We start from the raw sequence: 19,893 nt of genomic DNA, 5'->3' as shown, positions 1-19,893 counted from the left end.
AACTGAGGCAAAGACACATGCCTCTTCCTTCGGCAGGTGAATGAAAGGACCTGGAGCCTCCTTCTCCAGCGATGCCATTCTTCCACTGCACACACTTTGAAGTCTGCCCAGCTGTAAATGTGCTAGGAGGCCAGCTGGCAGGAAATACAGAAAACCCAGCATATTAACACTGGATAACAATGGGGGGGGGGGGGGGAATCCATCCTGCATTGCTTCCTTTTGGGTCTTTCGAGGGCGTTGTCTTGTTCTCCAGCTCCTGAGACACGCTCTCTCCAGAGGGGATAGCTATGCATGCCCTGCTTCCCACACTTCGCTGCTCATTTAAATATGCAGGCATTGCTGTTAGGTGAGTGCCATTTGAATTGACAAACTGGGATTTCTGCTGTGTGCTTCACACTTAACGCAGGCCAGCCTAAGCTTTGAAGGCAACGGCTTGTTGCCTTAGGGTCTGCAACTAACAAAGCTGAGCAGAACAAGCCCAGGGCTCCCGTCGGATTGCTCGATCAAAGACAATATTAAACAGCACTGTTTTCATAACTACTATTCTGGGGCACTCACATGGCAAGACAAAGGAGATGAAGTTAATTTCTGTTATCATAGCCTAGTGCAGCTGCAAGGGCCCTCGGAGAAGCCATCTTCTCTTCATGGCTTATGCAGCCTCTGCCTTTACAGGAGCTCCCATTAAACAAACAGGACTTCAAAAGCTCGGCAAATGTGCTCTTATTACCTGCCCCGCCACTGTCAAATGCACCCCTGTTCCTCCCCAGCTGGCTTCCAGATGTCTCCTTATGCACACCAGGGAGCCTCCCTCTCTGCAGCCACTTCCCTATCCCTCAGATCTCTGCTTCACCTTTTCAGTCACCCGCGCTGCCCATTTCAGCGCCTGAGAATGTCTGAGCCCAGGAAGTCCCGTCCTTGGCCACTTAATGGAGAGCTGTGCAAGGAGAGCCAGGCAGAGGAGGGGTACTCCCCAGTGGTGCTCTGCCACTGACCTAGCCAGTCGCCTTAGGTAAATCTTTAAGCCTTCAGTCCCCACATGATCAGCTGGGATTAGCAAGGCCTGGCTTTTTTTGTAAAGAAGGGATAGTGTGCTATATTTTTGGTCTCCTTAGATATGAACAGCAATGGAGGTCACAGAGCAGCACTGCAGGAACAAGCAGAAGCTATTTCCTGCCAAGAAGCTACGTGCATTGCTTGGGATGTTTGAAATAATTTTAAGATGCCCCTTTTGTAATCACTGTGGTCACAGCCAGTGGACCATTTTAAGAACGGATGTCTATCTGCAGCAATGCTGTCCCAGGACTGCCAGGGGAGTTCAGGTTTTGTTTTTCCCTTGTTACCATTCATCCGTAGTGGAGAACAGAGATCATTTTCAGAAAAGCAGGGGTGTGGTAGAGCAGCCTTACAGCCTCAGCTTGGCTCCAGTGGAGGATTAAAAGACTGGATGACCATGAAAAATCATGGAATGAGATGGCTCAAAGGGAGGAGAGTACTCCAGAGAGCAAGAGCTATGGGTGTTTAAAGCATCCCCCTTCACACCTCACACCTTGGGTTATTTCTCTGAGGTCAGCCAGAAAAAGGTGAAAATAGTGTTTTCCAAGTGGGAGTTAGGGAGTGGAAATAGGATGCTGCTTGAGATGACAAGGATACTCCAAGACTGTTTTGTCAGCATCAATGCACAGAACTCCCTGTATTTTCATCCTCTCAAAGTGGGACTTCACCTTGGATCAACATCCCAGAAGATATTCCCTGCTCCTGCAGGGAAAATACTATGTGCTTATAAATTCCATCTGGATTTCACAAACTGGTTTCATTCAAGCCTGCTCTGCCCTCTACTCCCCTGATTAACTGTGAAGGTGCTAAAATACAGAAAAAAAGTTTTGCTGGAAAACTTCCAACTAGATCCAGTTCTGATGCCCATGAAACCAACATGGATGCAACATCAAGCCTAAAGAAGGATATTGTTGAGGCCCTGTTAAATACAGACACTTTTGGTATTTTCTTTACATCAGGGTTTTGCTGCTGCAAGGTCTGTACAGTCACACACAGAATCTCAAACCATTTCAGAAAAACAAGTGTCTGTTCTAACCAGTGAAGGCTTAAGAAGAAAGAGCTGTTCTCAATCTGGAACAGAAGTAGCCAGTCTTCATGGTTTTAAAGCAAACCTTCTGGATGTAAATTGCTGCATTATTTAAGTTTATTGAACATCTAACACCAGGAAATGTGCAATTCATGAAATTTTCAGTGAAGATGTACAAAGAAGACTTTCCAATACATTTTTAAAATGGGAAATTATCAAAGTTTTATGCATTGTCGACTTTGGCCATATATGGTAGAATTAATTGAAAGTGCAGTTCTAAAGGGTCTCTGTGAAAGTGGCAAAGTGTGTTTTATTGTCTCTTCGTCATTTGCAACTCAAAGGTGCTCAAGTTTATACATGAAAAGGTGTTTTTTCTAACTGCCAGCCCGCACTGCAAGACACTATGGGATCTGAGGATCCAGGTAGATGCTTATGCTTTGCTTCTTGCACACTATCACCAGTTCTATAGCTTCTGCAGGCTAAATAATGTGCCATGTGACAGCTATCTTTATGCAATCCTAAAGCCCTGGATCTGGCCCCCATGAGGGATTTGTTGTCATTGTGGAGAGGATGGTGGCTTCTGTGTTAGAAATACCCTTGACATAAGGAAGAAGCCAGATAGGAATGAGCTGCATTTCACAGCGGCAGCAGAAAGGTAAACATATCCACACTCAGGATGGCAGGACTGTTTTTCGTCAAAACACCTGTACATTACAACCCATTCTCCCTTTCTTCCTCTCTCACAGAAATGCACCACTTTAGGAATTTCTTTGCCTCCAGCTGGAGTAGGTACTAGAGAACATAGCTAAAATCAAGCAACAGGTCTTTAATCTCCTGGATAGAGGCAGTGCAAATCCAGGTCCAAGCTTCTGCTCTCTGAAATTGGATTAGGGACTCCATTCCCAGTCTACTTAAAGTAGGCAAAGAACCCTGGCAACTATCTTTACTCCTTGTTTTTCATTATATTAAAAAAAAAAAAAAAAAAAAAAAAAAAAAAAAAAAAAAAAAAAAAAAAAAAAAAAAAAAAAAAAAAAAAAAAAAAAAAAAAGTCAGAGGTGTTAGGAAATCCTCCACTCCACGACAACAACAGAAGCCACAGACTAAAACCTCAGCTGAGGTGCTGAACTCACGGTTTCCAGCAAACTTAAGATCATACCTTCTGGGTATAACCCTGGTGCAGGAGGCAGACATCACAGAAGCCGCTGGGCCACAAAAATCCCTTTGGCCCCTCATTTCAGTCAAAGTCACAGCAGCAGTGAGCAGAAACTAGTATATTTGGGTGAAGTTTAATCTGCCAGTTTAATCCTACCCCAGACCCCCCTTAAAGAGCTTGAGAACTGCCATTGCAACACGGCCATTCCTTCCTCACCCATTCTGCCCCTGGCACTGTCCCTGTGGCATCACCTGCTGCAACACCTGCAAGGAATACACCCTTCTGCCACTGTCACAAGCAGGGGCTCTCCAACAGCCTGGCCTTCAGCACACCAAGCCATAGAGGAGAGACCCAGCACATGTGCCTTTTGGCAGCGCAAGCTTTTTCTCTGTGTCTGTGTGGCAGAAGCAGATCTTTTTGTTCACCTCTTATCTAGCAACTAATGCAAGCCCCACACTGAACACTGGATGTCACAGAGCTAATGCAGTCAGGCTGGATTATGTATGGTGGCTAAAAATATGACTGAGTTTTCTGTCTTTTGGAGAAAAGAAGGGAAACAGAAAAGAGGTATGTCCAAAGCAGAGGGATTGATTTGCTTTCTGAACTGTAGGATAACTACATTCCACTTTCTGCTCTATTTTGGAGCAGGAACATAGACCTGGATGGCTCACGTTGCACTGAGATGAAATCAGTCTCCACTTCTTCCAACAGAAGGATCCTAGCTGTGAGAAATCCTTACTAATACCAGTTTTTAAAAAACATACACTGAAACAGAAACTTCTTTGGGAAATGTGAATCTGCATGATCATTTCCACAGTACCTACTCTGACTACTAAAAAAAGTGACTACTAAATAAACAACTTCCGTTCACTTTTTTCATTTCATTGAACCTGTGAATAACAGTAAAGCAAACACATCTTTACTTTTTGTTTGTGAAGATTTTCCCTTTCTGTTTACCTTGCCTTTAAACAGCACTGCCTTTAGCTTTCTAGACCAGGAATTTTAGAGAAGGGATGTTTAGGTTATTTTAGATTTTGAATTTGAAGGTTCTTCCCCCTCCCCCAAACACATATAAAATTCCGCACATAGCAATACTACCACAAATTCACTGCCAACCCTCCTCATTCTTATAGCATCCTGGTCTCTCCTTTCCCCACAGAGTTAAAGTTCATGCTGTCTATAGAGCAATCCCACAGCTCTGAGCTGTGCAACCCGTTGCGGGAATTCGTTTCAAGGCCTCCTGCTGCTATGACATTGCACTGCCATTTAAAGAAGGAGGCAATATCACATGCTGCCTCAACAGCTCAGTGTGAAGTGACAAACGTGCTGAGGGGGGTCGAATGAGATTAGTGAAATCCCACAGAACAATGATTAAAAGGTGCTGTAACGAATCCATTTGCCTCATGCAACAAACACAATTACCAGACAAATTATCCTTCTCCCACTCCACTCCTCTCTCCTCAGCAAACCAGGATTGAAGAACCCTCACCCCGGAGGCTCCAAACATCTATTCCAGCTCTCTAAAAGCAGAAGACATCTTCTTTGACTAATGGTAGCAGTAGTAGCTCTTTCATTCCCCTCCATGATCTATGCCACTAGAGAGCATTGTGAAAGCACATACAGACTGCCTAAATAACACCTAGAAAACACTAGGTCCATTGGTCTTTGAACACGTATTTCAAGTTCTCAGCCTTCATGCATATGCATCCTACTCATCCAGCAGCAACTTGTCTCTGCTAACGCAGATTCTCACCTTTGGAGTCTCCAATCTTCTCCTTTCTTCATCCTTTACTGAATTTCTCACACCTCCCTGTTTTCCCATTCAGCACAGATACAGCGAACTAAACCTACCTAAAGCAAAGGGGGGATTTTGTATTCCTTCCAGGACTTTCCTATTTCATTAAAGAGGAGATATAATGTGAAAATCAGAAAGCTCAGTGCAGCCTCAACTCACGTCTAGGGTGTGTTTCAGAGCCAGAGCCTAGTGGCATTCCTGCTGCACCAAATCGGAGCTAACAAGCTCTCCCACCCTGCTAGGGAGCATGACGTACCTGAGCTAATGAGCTGTGATGAACTCTGGGTCTGCATCCATGGCACAAATAACCTATAGTCAGGAAAATCCCAATTATGTATCCTGACTCTTTGACTCATGCTAAATTGTCTTATGTCTTTTACCTCTGGAAGTCCACAGTGCCAGCCAGCACAGCAACCATGACAGAAGTCACTGTCGATTCAGGCTGTTCTGTTCCCACAAAAGCATTAAATGGAACCACTAACAACACCCATTTAGCTTTCACTCTTCAGTTCCTGTCTTGAGTGAGATAAGAGCAAACCAGGTGGCTGATTTTCCCCGCACCAATCAACTTGATCATCTTCAACCATCATGCTGCACTTCTGTCTCCCTTGTGAGCCCAGCTCCCTTCAGATCATGGGTGGTTCCTTTGGGCCTCAGCTCCTGTGATATGCCAGGAGCTCAACCACATCAGCTTCTGAGCTTGGAGGGACTAATCCTCTATTCAGTTTTTTTTGAGAAGAAGTGAGATAAAGAAAGGTCAAAGGATATACATGTATCACATGGTGGGAGTGGGAAACCTGTCAGAGCCTAACACAGCTGACAGCACAGAACTGTGGTCACAGATGTTGGGATTTTATCCTGTTGGGTGTCCAAGAGGCCTCCTCTATGTACCTGTCAGACAGATGAGAACCAAAATCCCATGGAGGCGGGGGAAGGCTTGGGAGTTAAGTTGTTGATAACCAGGATTTCATTTCTGTTAATAGAGCAGAAGACTTCCTTGTGAGTCTACCTTGTGCCAATATCTGCCTCACAGCAGAAATAATAGAAGGGAAGAAAGCAAAATGTTTTAACGAATATGGTTCTTTGTTAGACTGGATGAATTAGCTGTGGTTCAGAAATTAACGATGGCATAAAAATCTATTAAGGCATCTAGACTGTCTCTCAAGGGACCTTTTCAAGCTTGAAGCACACGGGTTATCCTCCAGGGCCCTGCCCAGCCAAACTTCAGATATCCCAAATGACAGCAATTCCACCACATCCCTTAACAAGGCTATTTTACTATCAAATCTCTTCCTTTCCATTAGGTATATTTTCTCTCCTGCCAATGCTTTTCCTCTTCCCTCCTCCAAATTTTCTACCATGAGAATTCCTTCTAGCTCTCAGTCCACACTATGCAATTCTTCATGCCTTCCCAGTATGCCTAGATCATTAGCATAACTCCTTTTTAGTCATTTAGCCAAATAGCTATATATTTAGCTCTCACAAGCATTCCTCCTAAGTCAGTCCCTCCAGCCCCTTAATCACTTTCACTGCATTCCTCTGAATTCTCTCTAATTTTGTTTACATCTTTCTGGAATTGGAGTGCCCGGAACCAAGTGCTGTAAACAACAACAGCTCGTTATCTGGCTAGACTGTAATTCCAGTGATCAGAGCGTGAGCCTTGCACATGACATGCACACATGCACACACTCACCCTCTGATCCAGGCACTTCATCATCACGAGATGCAAGTCCTGCACCATGCATATTCCCTCCCCAGAGATATGACTTGGGCCTCTTTCAAGGAAATCTGACCCCAAACAGAAGTGGGCTGGGGGAGGCAGGATCTTCTTTAGAACTTAAGACTCATTGTTTTTCCAGTGTTACAATCTGCAGTCTGTCCAGAAAAGGTCACTAGCTAAACTCAAGGAGCGTACCCATTACCTAACACCAGCACAAGCCACCACTTGCAACCCTTCCTCGTGGTGCACGCTCAGCTTGCGGTCCCATCGGGCTGTGGCAAGCCCCAGCAGAAAAGGGGTGCTGTGATTCTGGAGCCAAGGCAAGGATAGCAAGGAGGCAAGGACAGCAACAGCCATTTCCCTGAGTATTTTCCTCAGCAACTGCAGCAGACTGCTTGCTCAAGAGGGCCAGGACTACCACAGTCTTTGCTGGCTGCACTAGAAACCCTCTGCTGAGGCAGTATTATCAGAAGGAGGTCAGACCTAACACCCCAGGGAGATGAACTGGGTGATCCAGCCCTGAGGATGTTCTTTCAGCTGTCTGTAGACTCAAGGCAGACATCAGCCACTGATGCACTCAGGTTACATTTTTGAGTTTTTCGGCACACCTATAAAGGCCACAATTTTTGGAACTTTTTTGTTTTAGATGATAGTTGAGACTTTGATGTAATCTTATGACAGAAGATAACACATCGCAGAAAAGCCTTTAGCACTTAGGCCTTAATCTGTTCTTAAAACTGAAGTTGGAATTTTTCCCACAAAACATCTTTTTTTCTTACTAGAAAAAGCCAATTCTGTGAGGCAGAAATGTTCTGCAAAAACTTTTAGTTTCAACAAACTTCTGGTGAACTACAGGCAGGGTTCAGAAAGAAACTTGATGAGATTCCTGACAGCTCCCAGGCAATCTGTGGGGTGCGAGGCACCCAGGAAAGGTGGCAGCTCCATAAAAAGGGCTCTTGTAGATAACAGTCCTCTCAAGTTTCCACCTGTAACAATTTCAAAGCTTCTTCTCACGTAGCATCCCCAGGACTTCATGAACCTGAAAGCCAGCAGTCTAAAGATGGATCCCTGCTCTGTGGCAAAGACAGCAGGAGCTTCATGTCTTCTGTCTCTGCAGCACCTTTCACACTACCATTCCTCTGCCACAGCAGCTCAGGCAACACCTCAGGATTAAGGCAACTTGTTGGTGGTTTTATTTTAATTCCACTTTTTGTGAAAGTGGAGGGAGAGGGGAAGAGAGACAGAACAGGACTAAAAACTCTTCAGGTTCAGCAGGGGACAAGCAGAATTTACAAGCAGGGGCCATAACAGCTCCCTTGAAGCCTGGAGGAAAGCCTGCAGCTACAAAGCTTCACATCAGGACAGAGCAAGGCCAGCCAGAACAGCCTTTTCTCCCTTTCCCGTACGCACACGGCAGACAACGAGAGAAGGAAGACGACTCTGTACTGCTGACCTTAGCTATAGGTCCCTCCGGGGCAATGCCACAGCTCATTTACCTCATGCTGCAGCCTGAATTTCATTTTTTTTTATATATATATTATTAGCAGCCCAATCTGTTGCAGCTCTCTAGCTGCTGGATCACAAACAAACCAGTCACCAGTAGGTACCTAGGATAGTCAGAAACTGAGAAGGGGGTCTGTATCCTCACTTTGACTTCCCTGATGTTCCCCTCCTTCCCTCTCTTTGTAGGCCTAGGCTATAGGTAGCTCTTACACCAGTGTAACTTACCTTTTAGATTTTTTTTCCCTCCCTCTCTTGAACCACTGAGAAATTACTTTTAGTAAAAGGCGTTACACTGGTACAGCTACAGGCAAAGACTCTCCCAGTCTAACTATTTCCTGTCCCTTACAGGGAGCATCTAGAACAAGTATAGAACATCTCATAACAGCATGCCTGCAGCCAGGTCTATCCTGCTAACTTGTACTCACCTAACTAAACCTGACATGTGACAAAACACAGCTACTGCAGACAGAGTCCTTGCTGTTGCAGTTAAACTGGCAAGACTGTGTTATTGCACATACAGCCAAAGTGCAGGTTTGCTAGTTTAAGTTGCATCCAGCCCAGGAATGCTTTGCTGATACAGTACACTAGCACAGCTATACAGGCAAGGTTGGCTCAGTCAGGCTGTACCATTTTCGAGTATGTCAGTGTAATTAAAATGGTGCAGCTTGCATGTGCAAGAAAGCCTTCTTTTCTCCTCCTCTTCCTTCTTTTGTTCTTAGACACTCTGCCATGGAAGTGCAGGAGCCAAATATTTCCTTTCCATTCCCTACACTGCATTTCACATGTAGGTGACTGAAGCATGACTAAGTTACCACCTTACACTAAGGCACTGGAAAGATGAGGAGGGGCAGCCAAGCCACAGTAACAGCTCTGTCTCATTGGCAATCATCTCTTACCACGTCAAGATAGGATGCAAATCTGCTATGAATAATGGTCACTCCAAGAGCAGACACAGTTTCATAGATATCCCTATCAGTAATCATGCTACATTCACCCACCGAAGTAACATTTCACAGCATCTGCCTTGCACAAAATACAACTCTGAACCAGATTTGTTAACATAGCAGAAGCATCTTTATCATTCGATTTGTGCACTTTCTGTCACATACAGACATTCAAATGCACACACACATTCACTGTTACCTTCTGTTTGTTATGTGCATCTTCCCAAAAACCAAAGAGGAGATATTCAATGGCACCTGGTCATAACTTGATGCACAGACCACATATACAGGCATGAATAGAACTGGATGTGGCAATACAGGTGCAACAAAGTAGACTTACAAGGCAAAGATGTATGCACTCAGCTAGATGGACCCACAATGGCACAAGTCTAAGCACATTTACACATCAAAACCCCCCCACAGATGCTGGGAATACTCTCCCATCCCCCTTCCTGGGAGCAAATCCTAACCTGCAGATCCCTCTTTTTTTCAGACAGTCAACTGTATATCCACATGGTCAGCTTCACTGACACCCACACAAGTAGAAGTCAGGTAATTCAGCGCACTGGCTGCAAGGTTAACAGTCAGAAAGACCCTTGCTCTCACTCACAGTGTGGCTTTGGGCCAATTGCTGAAGGCCAAGTGCAGCCATGCTTCCAGCAGGTGCAGCAGCCAGAAGGCACACAGAAGACTATAGTTAATATACTTAATACAGTAACATAGTTGATAGTTATTGACCCAATAGGTTGTAAGGACTAATTGTTTTCAGTCTGCAACCCACCATCACTACAAGTGCTTGTGCTCTGGGGGCCACATGTACCCCCCTCCCAGGAATAAAAACAGCATCATCAGAAAAGGCAAAGGGATCTCCCTCTTTGAGGGAGAGTGCTAACAAACCTGGAAGGAATGAAGAAACCTGCTTCTCCAAGGTCAGGCAGAAGCACACCCCAAGCAAAGGAGTCAGTTTCAAAAACAAGCCATCAGAGGAATTTCTTTGGGATGCTTTAAGTGATCTAGGAACCTCCAAAAACCCAGATTGTGAGCCCACACCTCCAATTATACTCCCCTTTGCTTAAAGCCAAAACCATTCCTCTGAAGTCTACCTTCTAATACTAACACCTTTTTTTTTGGAACAGGTTGCCCTAACTCAATATGTATAGCCTTGCCTTCTCCCCCCCAAACCATCTCCTCCGAGATATGCCATTCAAAGTCCAGTACTTCTACAGCTGAAAACTAGAGCAAAACCCTGTCCTGTGCTGATCGGTAACTGAATAAGCAAATACAGTATAAGTGGCTCTTTCATGGAAAAATTCTGTATGGTGGGAATTTTTAAACAGCACTAGAGCTGACCAGAAAGCCACTTCACTGCGAGCCCCTGCAAGTCTTAGCCAGTAAGAACACTCCTTTGGCCCAGAGAAATGTAACCAGCATCCCCCCACAGTGCTACTCCCTTTCCTTTCATGCAGATGAGTGGGGCAATGCTGCCCTCCCTTCTGCCTGACCTGCTGGAGGGAGCTCACAGGAAAATACCACAGATCCAGACTGCTCAAGCCACAAAAGGCAGCATCAATCACAAGCCCAGATCCCATGGTGCTCCTTCTCACAGCCCCCCAGAGCACCACAGTGCAATAGCATAGCACAGAATCAAAGCCTGTATTTCTCTTTTTTCACCCATTTCTGTGAGAATCACTAATTCCCAGCTTTTCTTGCAGGATTAGCAATTCCTAACTTTTCGTCTTCCTTTCCATACCATCTGCAGGGATCTCAGTCTCCCCCAACAGCAGGAGAGGGCTTAGTCTCACATGCTCACCCACACAATCTCCATCTTGCCCTTATCTACTCCTTATCAGAGTGGGACAAGATGGTCTCTGTTGTGCTTGATTTTTCTCTTTACCCCAGATAAAATGACAGCAGGGAGAGTACATCAGCAAGCCATCACTGACTGAGTCTAAACAGCACGCAAAACTATGGTGCATACTGCTTTAAGGAAAAGGGGTACTGAAGAGGCAAAGATTAGTGCTTCCTGTACAGGCCATGGACCACACAGTTCTGCATCCTACCAGCAGTCCCACTGTATGCAAAGTGGGCCATCTTCTGGAAAGCGTGTGCCCACATATTCAAAGGCACACATGGAAGGTTTCCCCAGACTCTTCTAGGATGCCCTTCTCTAGGATTTCACTTAAGTTGTGAGATCATTCAGTCCTTTAGCAACCCCATCAGCCAATGACTTCAGCTCATCGTCTTCCACAAAAAAAGCTCATCACATGTTTAAATCTGCTGAGAAAAGGAGGCTTCCCTTCTATTCACTCTTACCTATCCGATGTCACTTTCTGGTATCGAGTAATAGCATACAAGTCAGTATGCAGCACCACAGCTCTCCAGCACCAGCACTGGCTTAGTCCCTTTCCCTGCCTCACCTGCGTCCCAGAGTACTCTGGTCTCTTAAATAACTGCAGGTCTCAGAGGACCCAGTGCCTACAGCTAGCCATAGCCAACGCCACGTTTAGACTCATTCCTAGAAAAATCACTCTTTGCACAAGGGGAATCTGCTGAGGGATGGAGACAATCTATACTAGAAAGACAAAGGACCTTAGAGGAAGCACAACCAGCGCAGGACACAGATCTGAACTTCTAAAGCGTTGGCTCTGCCATTGAAATAAGATCATGGATTAGATTTGGAAGAGCTTCATTGCTTGCAGGTCAAAAATGAGGTGCAAAGAGTAGCTCTTCAGTAACTGATCTCCCTCCTCAGACCACTATCATATGCATGGGTACTCACAGGCTGAAGAGGAGCTCTGACAAACATGGGGACTAGGGTATGTATTGCAAGACTAGTAAAACTCTCATGTGAGAGGAAATCTCAGATACCAAAAGATAAAGCAACCTTCTAGTTCTCATAATAAAGCCCTCTGAGTAAGCCGTGGATTGCTAAGATTTATAACATCTGGAGGAAATGGGTGATTACTGGGGTGGTAACTATTGACTCAAACAGTCTGCAAGTGTTGGGATGGGAGTAGAAAAAAACACTTGGGATGTCCTTTTAATGCTCCCTGTTTGCAGATAAAAAGCCTTCTCTGCTTCCCCTGTCTTAAAACTACAAGACAAGTGTTTTGCTTTAGGTATTGAACCTCTTCATCATTTAAGGGAATGCAAGGCAGCTGAGTGAGTCACTACCTCATCAATATAATCCAGTATGGGAAAGTGTCCTCTGATTTATTAGGCAGAGACAGCTGGAAACAGATAGGAAGAAAAGTATATTCCAGAGAGCGGAAAAAGACTTTTCTCTCCTGTCAGTGATGTCTAAACATTACCCAAATGCATCACAACCACCACACACTGTTACACATACACCACACTGTCACTGTATTTGCGCACACACACGCATTCCTACTCTTCTCTCTGTTCTCCCACTCTATTCACAATATCCACACAGAAACACTTAGGTCCATGCTTCCATCCATACAGGTTGCACAGACCTTGCACATTAACAGATGCACCATTTTTCACATGCACACTGCCCACAAATGTTTAAAAAAAAAAGAAAAAGAGAAAAAAAAAGAAACAAAACACCAGGACTTTCCAGAAAACATGTGTACTGCATACCAGCCTAAAGCATCCTACTCCACTTACCCAAATGCTCTCATGATTTCTTTCATCAGACTCATTTCTCACCTATGAATACCCTTGAGCAGCTCAAAAATATATCAGAAATAAATGCCATCCATACTATGCAGACCAGTTCTGCATGTCCTCTCCTAAAGAATCTACTTCACTACATTGGCTGTGAAGGCATATAAAGAAGAAGGGCACAAAAGTCAATCTCCTGCAATTAATCAATGGGGTGGGGTAGAGGGAAGTAAAGAGGGGAGGTTCATTAGAACAGGCTGGGATTTTTTTTTTTTTAATTTAAATCAAATATCTGTGCCCCCCCCCCCAAAAAAAAACCTGCTGATTTGAAACAGCTGTTATTTTTCCAGGGAAAGAGTTTGCTTAGAGGACTTTTCAATGTTCCAATGTAAAGCAATGCTGAAAATGTTATATATGTAACTTGTCAAGGGTTTTTTTGTTCTTTTTTTTAATAAAAGCTTTGGGGGGGGAAGGGGGTCAGAATAACTTTTCATATTGACAGCTCAGTTGATTTAGAGTAATAATAGTTAAAAGCCAAAAAAAAATCAAAACAAAACCTCTTCTAAACGATCAAACCATAAGTTTCATACACGTAAATCATTTTGTTTCTCCTCCCCACCCCCACGCACAATTTCTTATTCGGAGGAGAAAAAAAAAATTCAGCTTTTGAGTCTGATTCCCGAGTTGGATCCTTATTGGAAGCTACTGGACACACTAAGCTAAACAAAGAATCCATGCAAGGGAAAAGCTACAGCATGTCCCTTGACAATCCCACCTGCCAGCAAAGCCAGGGTGGATAGATACTTTTATTCCTCCAGCCTACATAGGGCATAAAGGCCGGAGCATGATGGAGGAGGCACAACCATCCTGCCTCTGAGCCACCTGCCTCTGAATGAAGAGCTAGGAGAGCATCAGCAGGGAAACACAGGAATCGTGAACCTCACAGCTGAGGAAACAGCGATGAGGAAGAAAAAAAAAACACAAACAAACAAAAAAAACAAACTGTCCAAGACTTGGAGCCCCTAACTGAGGGAAAGCGGGGCACAGCCCATCTCCACGCCCAGGCAGCCAGGGGACAGGCAGGCGGTCACACATGCCCTGGCACCGGCACTGGAGAGGCAGCTTGTGTTCATCACTTGGCACCGCGCAGCCCCGAGGTCTCCCACCACCTCTGCTGCGCTTCCTCCTCTGCGCCGCCCTCCCTCACTATTCAATCTCAGCTTGGCTGTGCCCAGCAACGCCAGCCCCGCTCCCCGTCACCTCCTCTTCCGTGGCCGGTGGGAGAGCAGAGCAAGAGGAGGAACTCCTGCTGCACCCCCAAGTGGACAGCAAGGAAAAGGGGGAGAGGAGGCACAGGCAAGTTTTGGATATCTTGCAAACATGCAAGCTCAGCTGGCTACTTGTTTCTGGTAGGATGCACGTAGAAAACACTCAGAAGCAGCCCGATGGGGGTCACTGCCTTCCAGAGTCACTCCTGCAGTATTTTAGGGTAGGAGCTCCATGCAGTCGCACTCAGCAAGGTTACAGAAATGCTGGAAGCTTGTTACCACTGCTCTAAATGAAGTAACAATTACTTTGCAATAAGCATTACTTCTTTTAAGGGCACAATACTTTCCTGTCCCCTTTTAACTCCTTCAAATACCTTTGGGCTTGTTTGTGACATGCTCTGCTCCTCCCATGCAGCCCAAATATTCCTGCTTCCCCATACCTTCACACTCCAGGTTAGAGGGCAGAAATCTACCACCAGCTATGAAACTAGAATCAGCAGCAACTTGGGGCTGATTTACAGCACATCTGAATTTTGGGAGCAGTAGAAAAAGCAGCCCCAGATTTTCACACATACCCTCTTCCCCCCAGTCCCACTGCAAAGCCCAGGGTGGGCAATGATGTTATCTCTGCCTTGCAAAAGGGTGCACAGCAAGACAGCCCCCAAAGGACTCTTCCCTGCCTATGCTTTCAAAAATCAAGATAGATGTGGCTGGTACAACTGTGGCAATAGTAACTCACCAGAACAGAAAGTAAAATTAAAACCACCTCCAGTCCTGGCATAAGCTACAGTTACTAGGAGGGATCAGAACAGCTCCCGGTTGTGCTAGAGTCACAATCCTCTGGTCACAGCTCAGGGAAGGCTTGTGATTTAGGAGTACTGTGTGGAGCAAACACCATCATCTTTTGACAAGGAAATAACCATCGGTGAGAGAGGTGGTGTGCAGAGTCAGTGCAAGCTGCCAGTGTCCACTGTCCTCGCTAGGTCTGTGCCTATTCCTTCCAAGCAGAGGGAAGTTTACACCAAGCTACAGAACTTCACTGCTGACACCAGCTACTTGTGTTGCACAAGTACTGTCCTCCTCTCACCCCCACACATCCTCTGCACTGAGAAATTCCTCTTCCCCTATCAGAAATGGACCCTTCACAGAAGGGAAGTCAGCTGGAAGGCACTGGTGCCAGTTTTGGCAATCCAGGATTCAGAGAATGCAAGTTTGAGAGAAAATATGTGATAGTAAAAAGCATGTGCATGCAGCCTCGAGGCAGAAGAGGGAAGGCTGTGTGAAAAGGACCACTTGGTAAACGTGAGAAACAGGGAGAACATGAGGGATTTTGGAGTGAGTGCGCACAGCTGTGACAGGGAAGGGAGCACTTGCAACAGAAGCATGTGTGTGACAGGCAACATGCCTGCATGGGAATTTGCTTAGTAGAGGCAAAAGAAAGGGCTGGTGCACATGAAACTGTGTAAAAGTATGAGCAAGGGAAAAGTGAGGGTGCTGTGACAGGGCACGTCTGCATGCACTGCACTCACGCACTACCACATGCACAAGAAAGCGAGAGAGAAAAGCCCTGTGTATGTGTGGCGAAGGCAGGCAGAGCAAAGTACCCTGAGTGCATAGCTCACTGTGAATGCAAGGCACTGTGAGACACAGAGCAGGCCAGATAGGTGGATACATAAATAAAGAACATATAGGTACTCTGCATGTGTGTGCCCACGTGTGTGCATATGCGGGCACGCACGCGCACTTACAAGAGCAGTGCAGTAGGACAGGCAAGAGGTTTATATGTGCAAGCAAGCACCAACACTAGTGATCGGGATGGAGAAAGCACACAGGAGAAGGCTTGAGAGAGGGAGGGGGAAAGAGTGAGATGGGCACTCCAGGAATTGCATGTGCGAGGGAGCTAGAACAGCGTGTGCCACAGTGAGTTTATTCATCTTCTATGTTATATTAATGGGAGCGTGCGTATGTGTGCACGAGACCATGGGTATGTGTGAATGAGTGCAGATCGTATATAAGCTGTGAGTTGGGGGCATGATTATATGTGCAATATGACATGTATTTATAATACAGCATGGGATGCATTAACCCTTAACTCCTGTTTACAGAAAGCATCTCAAAAACAGCTATCATGTCTGTCATCACTTCAAACAAAATCCCATACTCACACTTGGCTCTTAAAGCAAGAAACCCCGCTGGCAATTCTCCACTGAACAAAAATCCCATATCCAAATTTCCTTCTCCTGCCTTTGCCTCTCCCACTCTTTTTCCTGGTGGAGGGAGAAGAACATAGTGTTTTTGCAGACAGACCAAAAAGACAGAGGTTCCCTTCCGTCCCCCCGCCCCGGGGGGGGGGGGGGGGCGGGGGGCACAAAAAAAAAAAAAAAAAAAAAAGAAGACCTTAACACTGATCTCATCAGGAAGGTGAAGAATCCAGGAGCATCAGTACTTGTGACCCAAAGTGCTGAGGGCTGTGGATGGAGGCGATACTCACCTTCACCCACCTCTCTTTCCTTTGCATATCTTCCAGTGTCCCCCCTACCTCCCCCCCCCCCCCCCCGCAGCTCCCCCTCTGCAAAAGCATAAATACAGCAGCAAAGTCAGTCACATGCAGTGCCCTCTAACCATCGGATTCACCAGCAGCGATCTCTCCTTGGCTTATTTCCTGACGGGGGGAGGTTTAAGGGGGGGGGGGGAATCAGAGGAGAGAGGAATCTAAATAGATCCAGCTTGCAGCTCCATGTTTCAAGCCAGCCTCAGTCCATCAGCCTCAATTCAAGTGAATGGGTTTGAGGAGGTTGCGAGAGCGAACTCGGCACATACCTTGCAAGGAGAAGAGGGACAGGAAAAATCCCAGCACCCAGATACTGTGCAGCCAGTAGGTCCTCATGCTTCTGAACTCTCACTCGCCCCGCTTCCTCTGCCTTTTCCTCCGGCTCTTTGCTTCTCTATTTCTTTATTATTTTTTTTCTCTCCTCAAATAAAATGGGATTCGCGTCTCCCTTCAGTGTCCCCTTGGGCTCTGCTCTACCAGCTCTGACAATCCCAGCACGGCGACAGCTGACCCACGGCGGCCGGATTCCCAAATAGCCTCCCGCTCTCCCCCTCCAGGGCTGGAGAAAGGGGGGGCCAGGGCAGATGCTCGCCGTAGCCTGCGCTGGCTGTAAACACAACGAATCTCCCTGTCTCTCGCTCCTGCAGCTCCAACTAAATGCGACTGTACTTAAACAAGCAATGCCTTATAGGGCAGTGCTCAGAGCAGAAAAGATCCCACCTCTGCCACCTAGTGTTGCAAGTCAGATCATTTAGTTTTTTAGAGACATATATACTATATATATAAATATATGATATTATAGAAATATGGCTCTCTCATTCCTCTGCAACTGTATCTCTTGGATCACAGGTCTATGAACCATGCCGGGCTCAGGCTTCCCTCGGGCTCCAACTTCCATGGGGAAGTTGCTCGGTGAAGGAGGACTGCATTCCGCATCAAGGCAACAACCACAAACAAACAACAACAAAAAAGCAGCAGCGGGGCAGATTTGATTTCTCAGCAGAGTTCTGCCTGGCAAATTCTGAAGCAAGGGTCTCTCTTACGCTAGTGTCACTGCTGGGCAGCACTGAGGGGCCAGAGGAAGATTCAGACGCACCAGTTGTAATTACAGAGCTTCCCAGGCCTATAGGAAAGATAGCAACCTTTGGGCTGCATTAATCTTGTCTGGATCTCCAGCAACTTCTGTGCTATTTCTGAGGGACCAGAAGGAATCACTCTGTTTAGGAAATCCAGCCTGCAAAGCCACTGTTTGTTCACAGAAGGTTTCTCCCATCACCGCTCTCCTTTCAAGTACAGTTTCCTCCTACCAGAGCATGAATTTTTTTTTTTTCCCCGGAGGAGTAATTAGCTCCCATAGCTCCATTGCCCCCTGAAACCATTGCTTCTGGTGAGAGGGACAGCAGTAATGAAGTACTACTTAACATTCACACTGGGCTTTTCATCAGTCACTCTCCAGGCTTTTCACGAAAGAGGGTGTCCTTTCACAGCTGGGGATGAAGAGGCCACAAGAGGCAGTGACAGCGCAGCCTTTCAGGAGCCAGTCCCTGGAAAGGCAGGGTGGCAGCCCTGGGGGCAGGCTCCCCAGCTCTCTGGCCCCTCCGCTGGACCACCATGCCCCCTCGCAGGTGTTGCCATGGCAGCCCGTGCTGATGCCACAGCTACAGGATGACAATCTCCATTTCCCAGACTGCGGAAGTTGCTTGCCACCCACAGGCGAGCAAGGAAGTTGGCCCCTCATGGGGCTGAAACTTCAGGCAGAAGCTAGCAGGTGAGATGTACTTGCACAGATATGGCCACGGGCAGGAGCTCAGGCTGTGCTGCCTCGCTCAGAGCGACCCCATCTTCAACAACAGGCAGCTCCTGCAAAACCTGAGGAAGCCTTGGGTAATGAAGGAGCCTTCAGGTGGGAACAGAAGATGCTGACATAGATGCAAAGACATTGCAAGGCTCCCCACCAGGGGTTTCCTAAGAGTGACTGGGGGCAGGAAGTACCATCAGGTGCAACATGCATCAACAGCCACTCCATCTGTAAATCCAGTCTTTCCCAAGTTTTATGCGAGGTGTCAGCAAATCTTTAGAAATCCATCTTTGCAAGTACATCCACAACTGTAGCTGCAAAGAGAAACAAGTCACATTATGAATCCCTTCAGGACACTAGGGCAAGTATGTGTGTTAAAGGTGCATAGGATTCTCTCCATTAAAGAAACAATGCCACTCCAAAAAGTATTTCTTATTAGACCATTTTAAAGCAAGTTGTTCTGCAAGCAGAATTGACAAAGCCCAGTTTCCTATGCACTCTTGACTGCTGTCTCTAAACTCTGTCTCACCTTACTGTAATCCAAACCAGATCCCACCATATCCCACATGACATCCCCTGTAGCAAAAAGAAACTGCATGATGTGGCTAGGCCAGAAGTGCATCCTTGTTTCCTAGTAGACCAAAATGCACATTGCAATGCAATATGCACACACTAATTGGCCTAGCTGGCTGCTGCCTGGTGAAAAGATACCACCTGGGTTATTCATGCCTTTCCCCCTGTGGAGGAAGTAGGGCATTACCCAATCACTACTTTTAAGCAACAGGTAAGACAGATGGATGAGTGGATAGATGCATACTATCAGCTAGGCTTCATTTCCTGAGAAAACCAAACTAAAAATACAAAAGTGGGTTAAAGTCAACTGTTAAATGGAGAAACATGCTTCTTCTTCATGGTTTCCCTTTCCAGGCTTTCATTCTCTGATATCAACACAGTATGGTCCAAAAGAGAGTGCATGCGCAAATAAAATTGCCCCTCAGATTTGTTTGGAACCCAGCATGCCAAAATCAAATAATGATGATCGGTCATCAAGGGTTGGAGCAAGGGACAGTTTTGCTTGCTGCTGCAGGAATGCCCACCAAGGCACAGCAGAGGTTCAGGGACCAGCTAGGCCAGCACCTTTATACCACACCAGCTGTGTAAATTTCAGCCCCTTAGAACTGTCCATACGCTTGATATCCCTCCTTCCATTTGTTCTGTACGTCCATCATCCTCTACCTGAGTGCCCAGCATCTACATCCAACATATGATACAGCTTTATATCCATTTATACTCCTTCACAAATCTTCTCACCAGCCCCATACACAGCTTCAAAGTTCTTCTGCTGTCAGACTTATATCCCAACATCCTGCCTACCCACAATCACATGCATGACCCCATCTCTCTCACAATCTACCTTACAATCCTGCAGGGCCCCACAACCACCCCACTTGCAT

The 19,893-nt window shown here is 46.1% G+C and overlaps 1 protein-coding gene across 1 annotated transcript in view; it reads right to left on the bottom strand.

Annotated features, from left to right (window-relative positions):
* Positions 1 to 17,330, bottom strand: part of LSAMP (limbic system associated membrane protein) — a 1,021,997-nt gene extending 1,004,667 nt beyond the window's left edge. Inside the window, exon 1 of the mRNA XM_064520180.1 lies at positions 16,911 to 17,330. Within this exon, the coding sequence (XP_064376250.1) occupies positions 16,911 to 16,977 (67 nt within the window). The 5' untranslated portion in view covers positions 16,978 to 17,330. The remainder of the gene's footprint in view (positions 1 to 16,910) is intronic.
* Between the last annotated feature and the right edge of the window lie 2,563 nt (positions 17,331 to 19,893).

The sequence above is a fragment of the Dromaius novaehollandiae genome, chromosome 1 (assembly GCF_036370855.1).
Source record: "Dromaius novaehollandiae isolate bDroNov1 chromosome 1, bDroNov1.hap1, whole genome shotgun sequence".
In the NCBI taxonomy this organism is placed as follows: domain Eukaryota; kingdom Metazoa; phylum Chordata; class Aves; order Casuariiformes; family Dromaiidae; genus Dromaius; species Dromaius novaehollandiae.
This window is presented reverse-complemented; position numbering and strand designations above follow the sequence as displayed.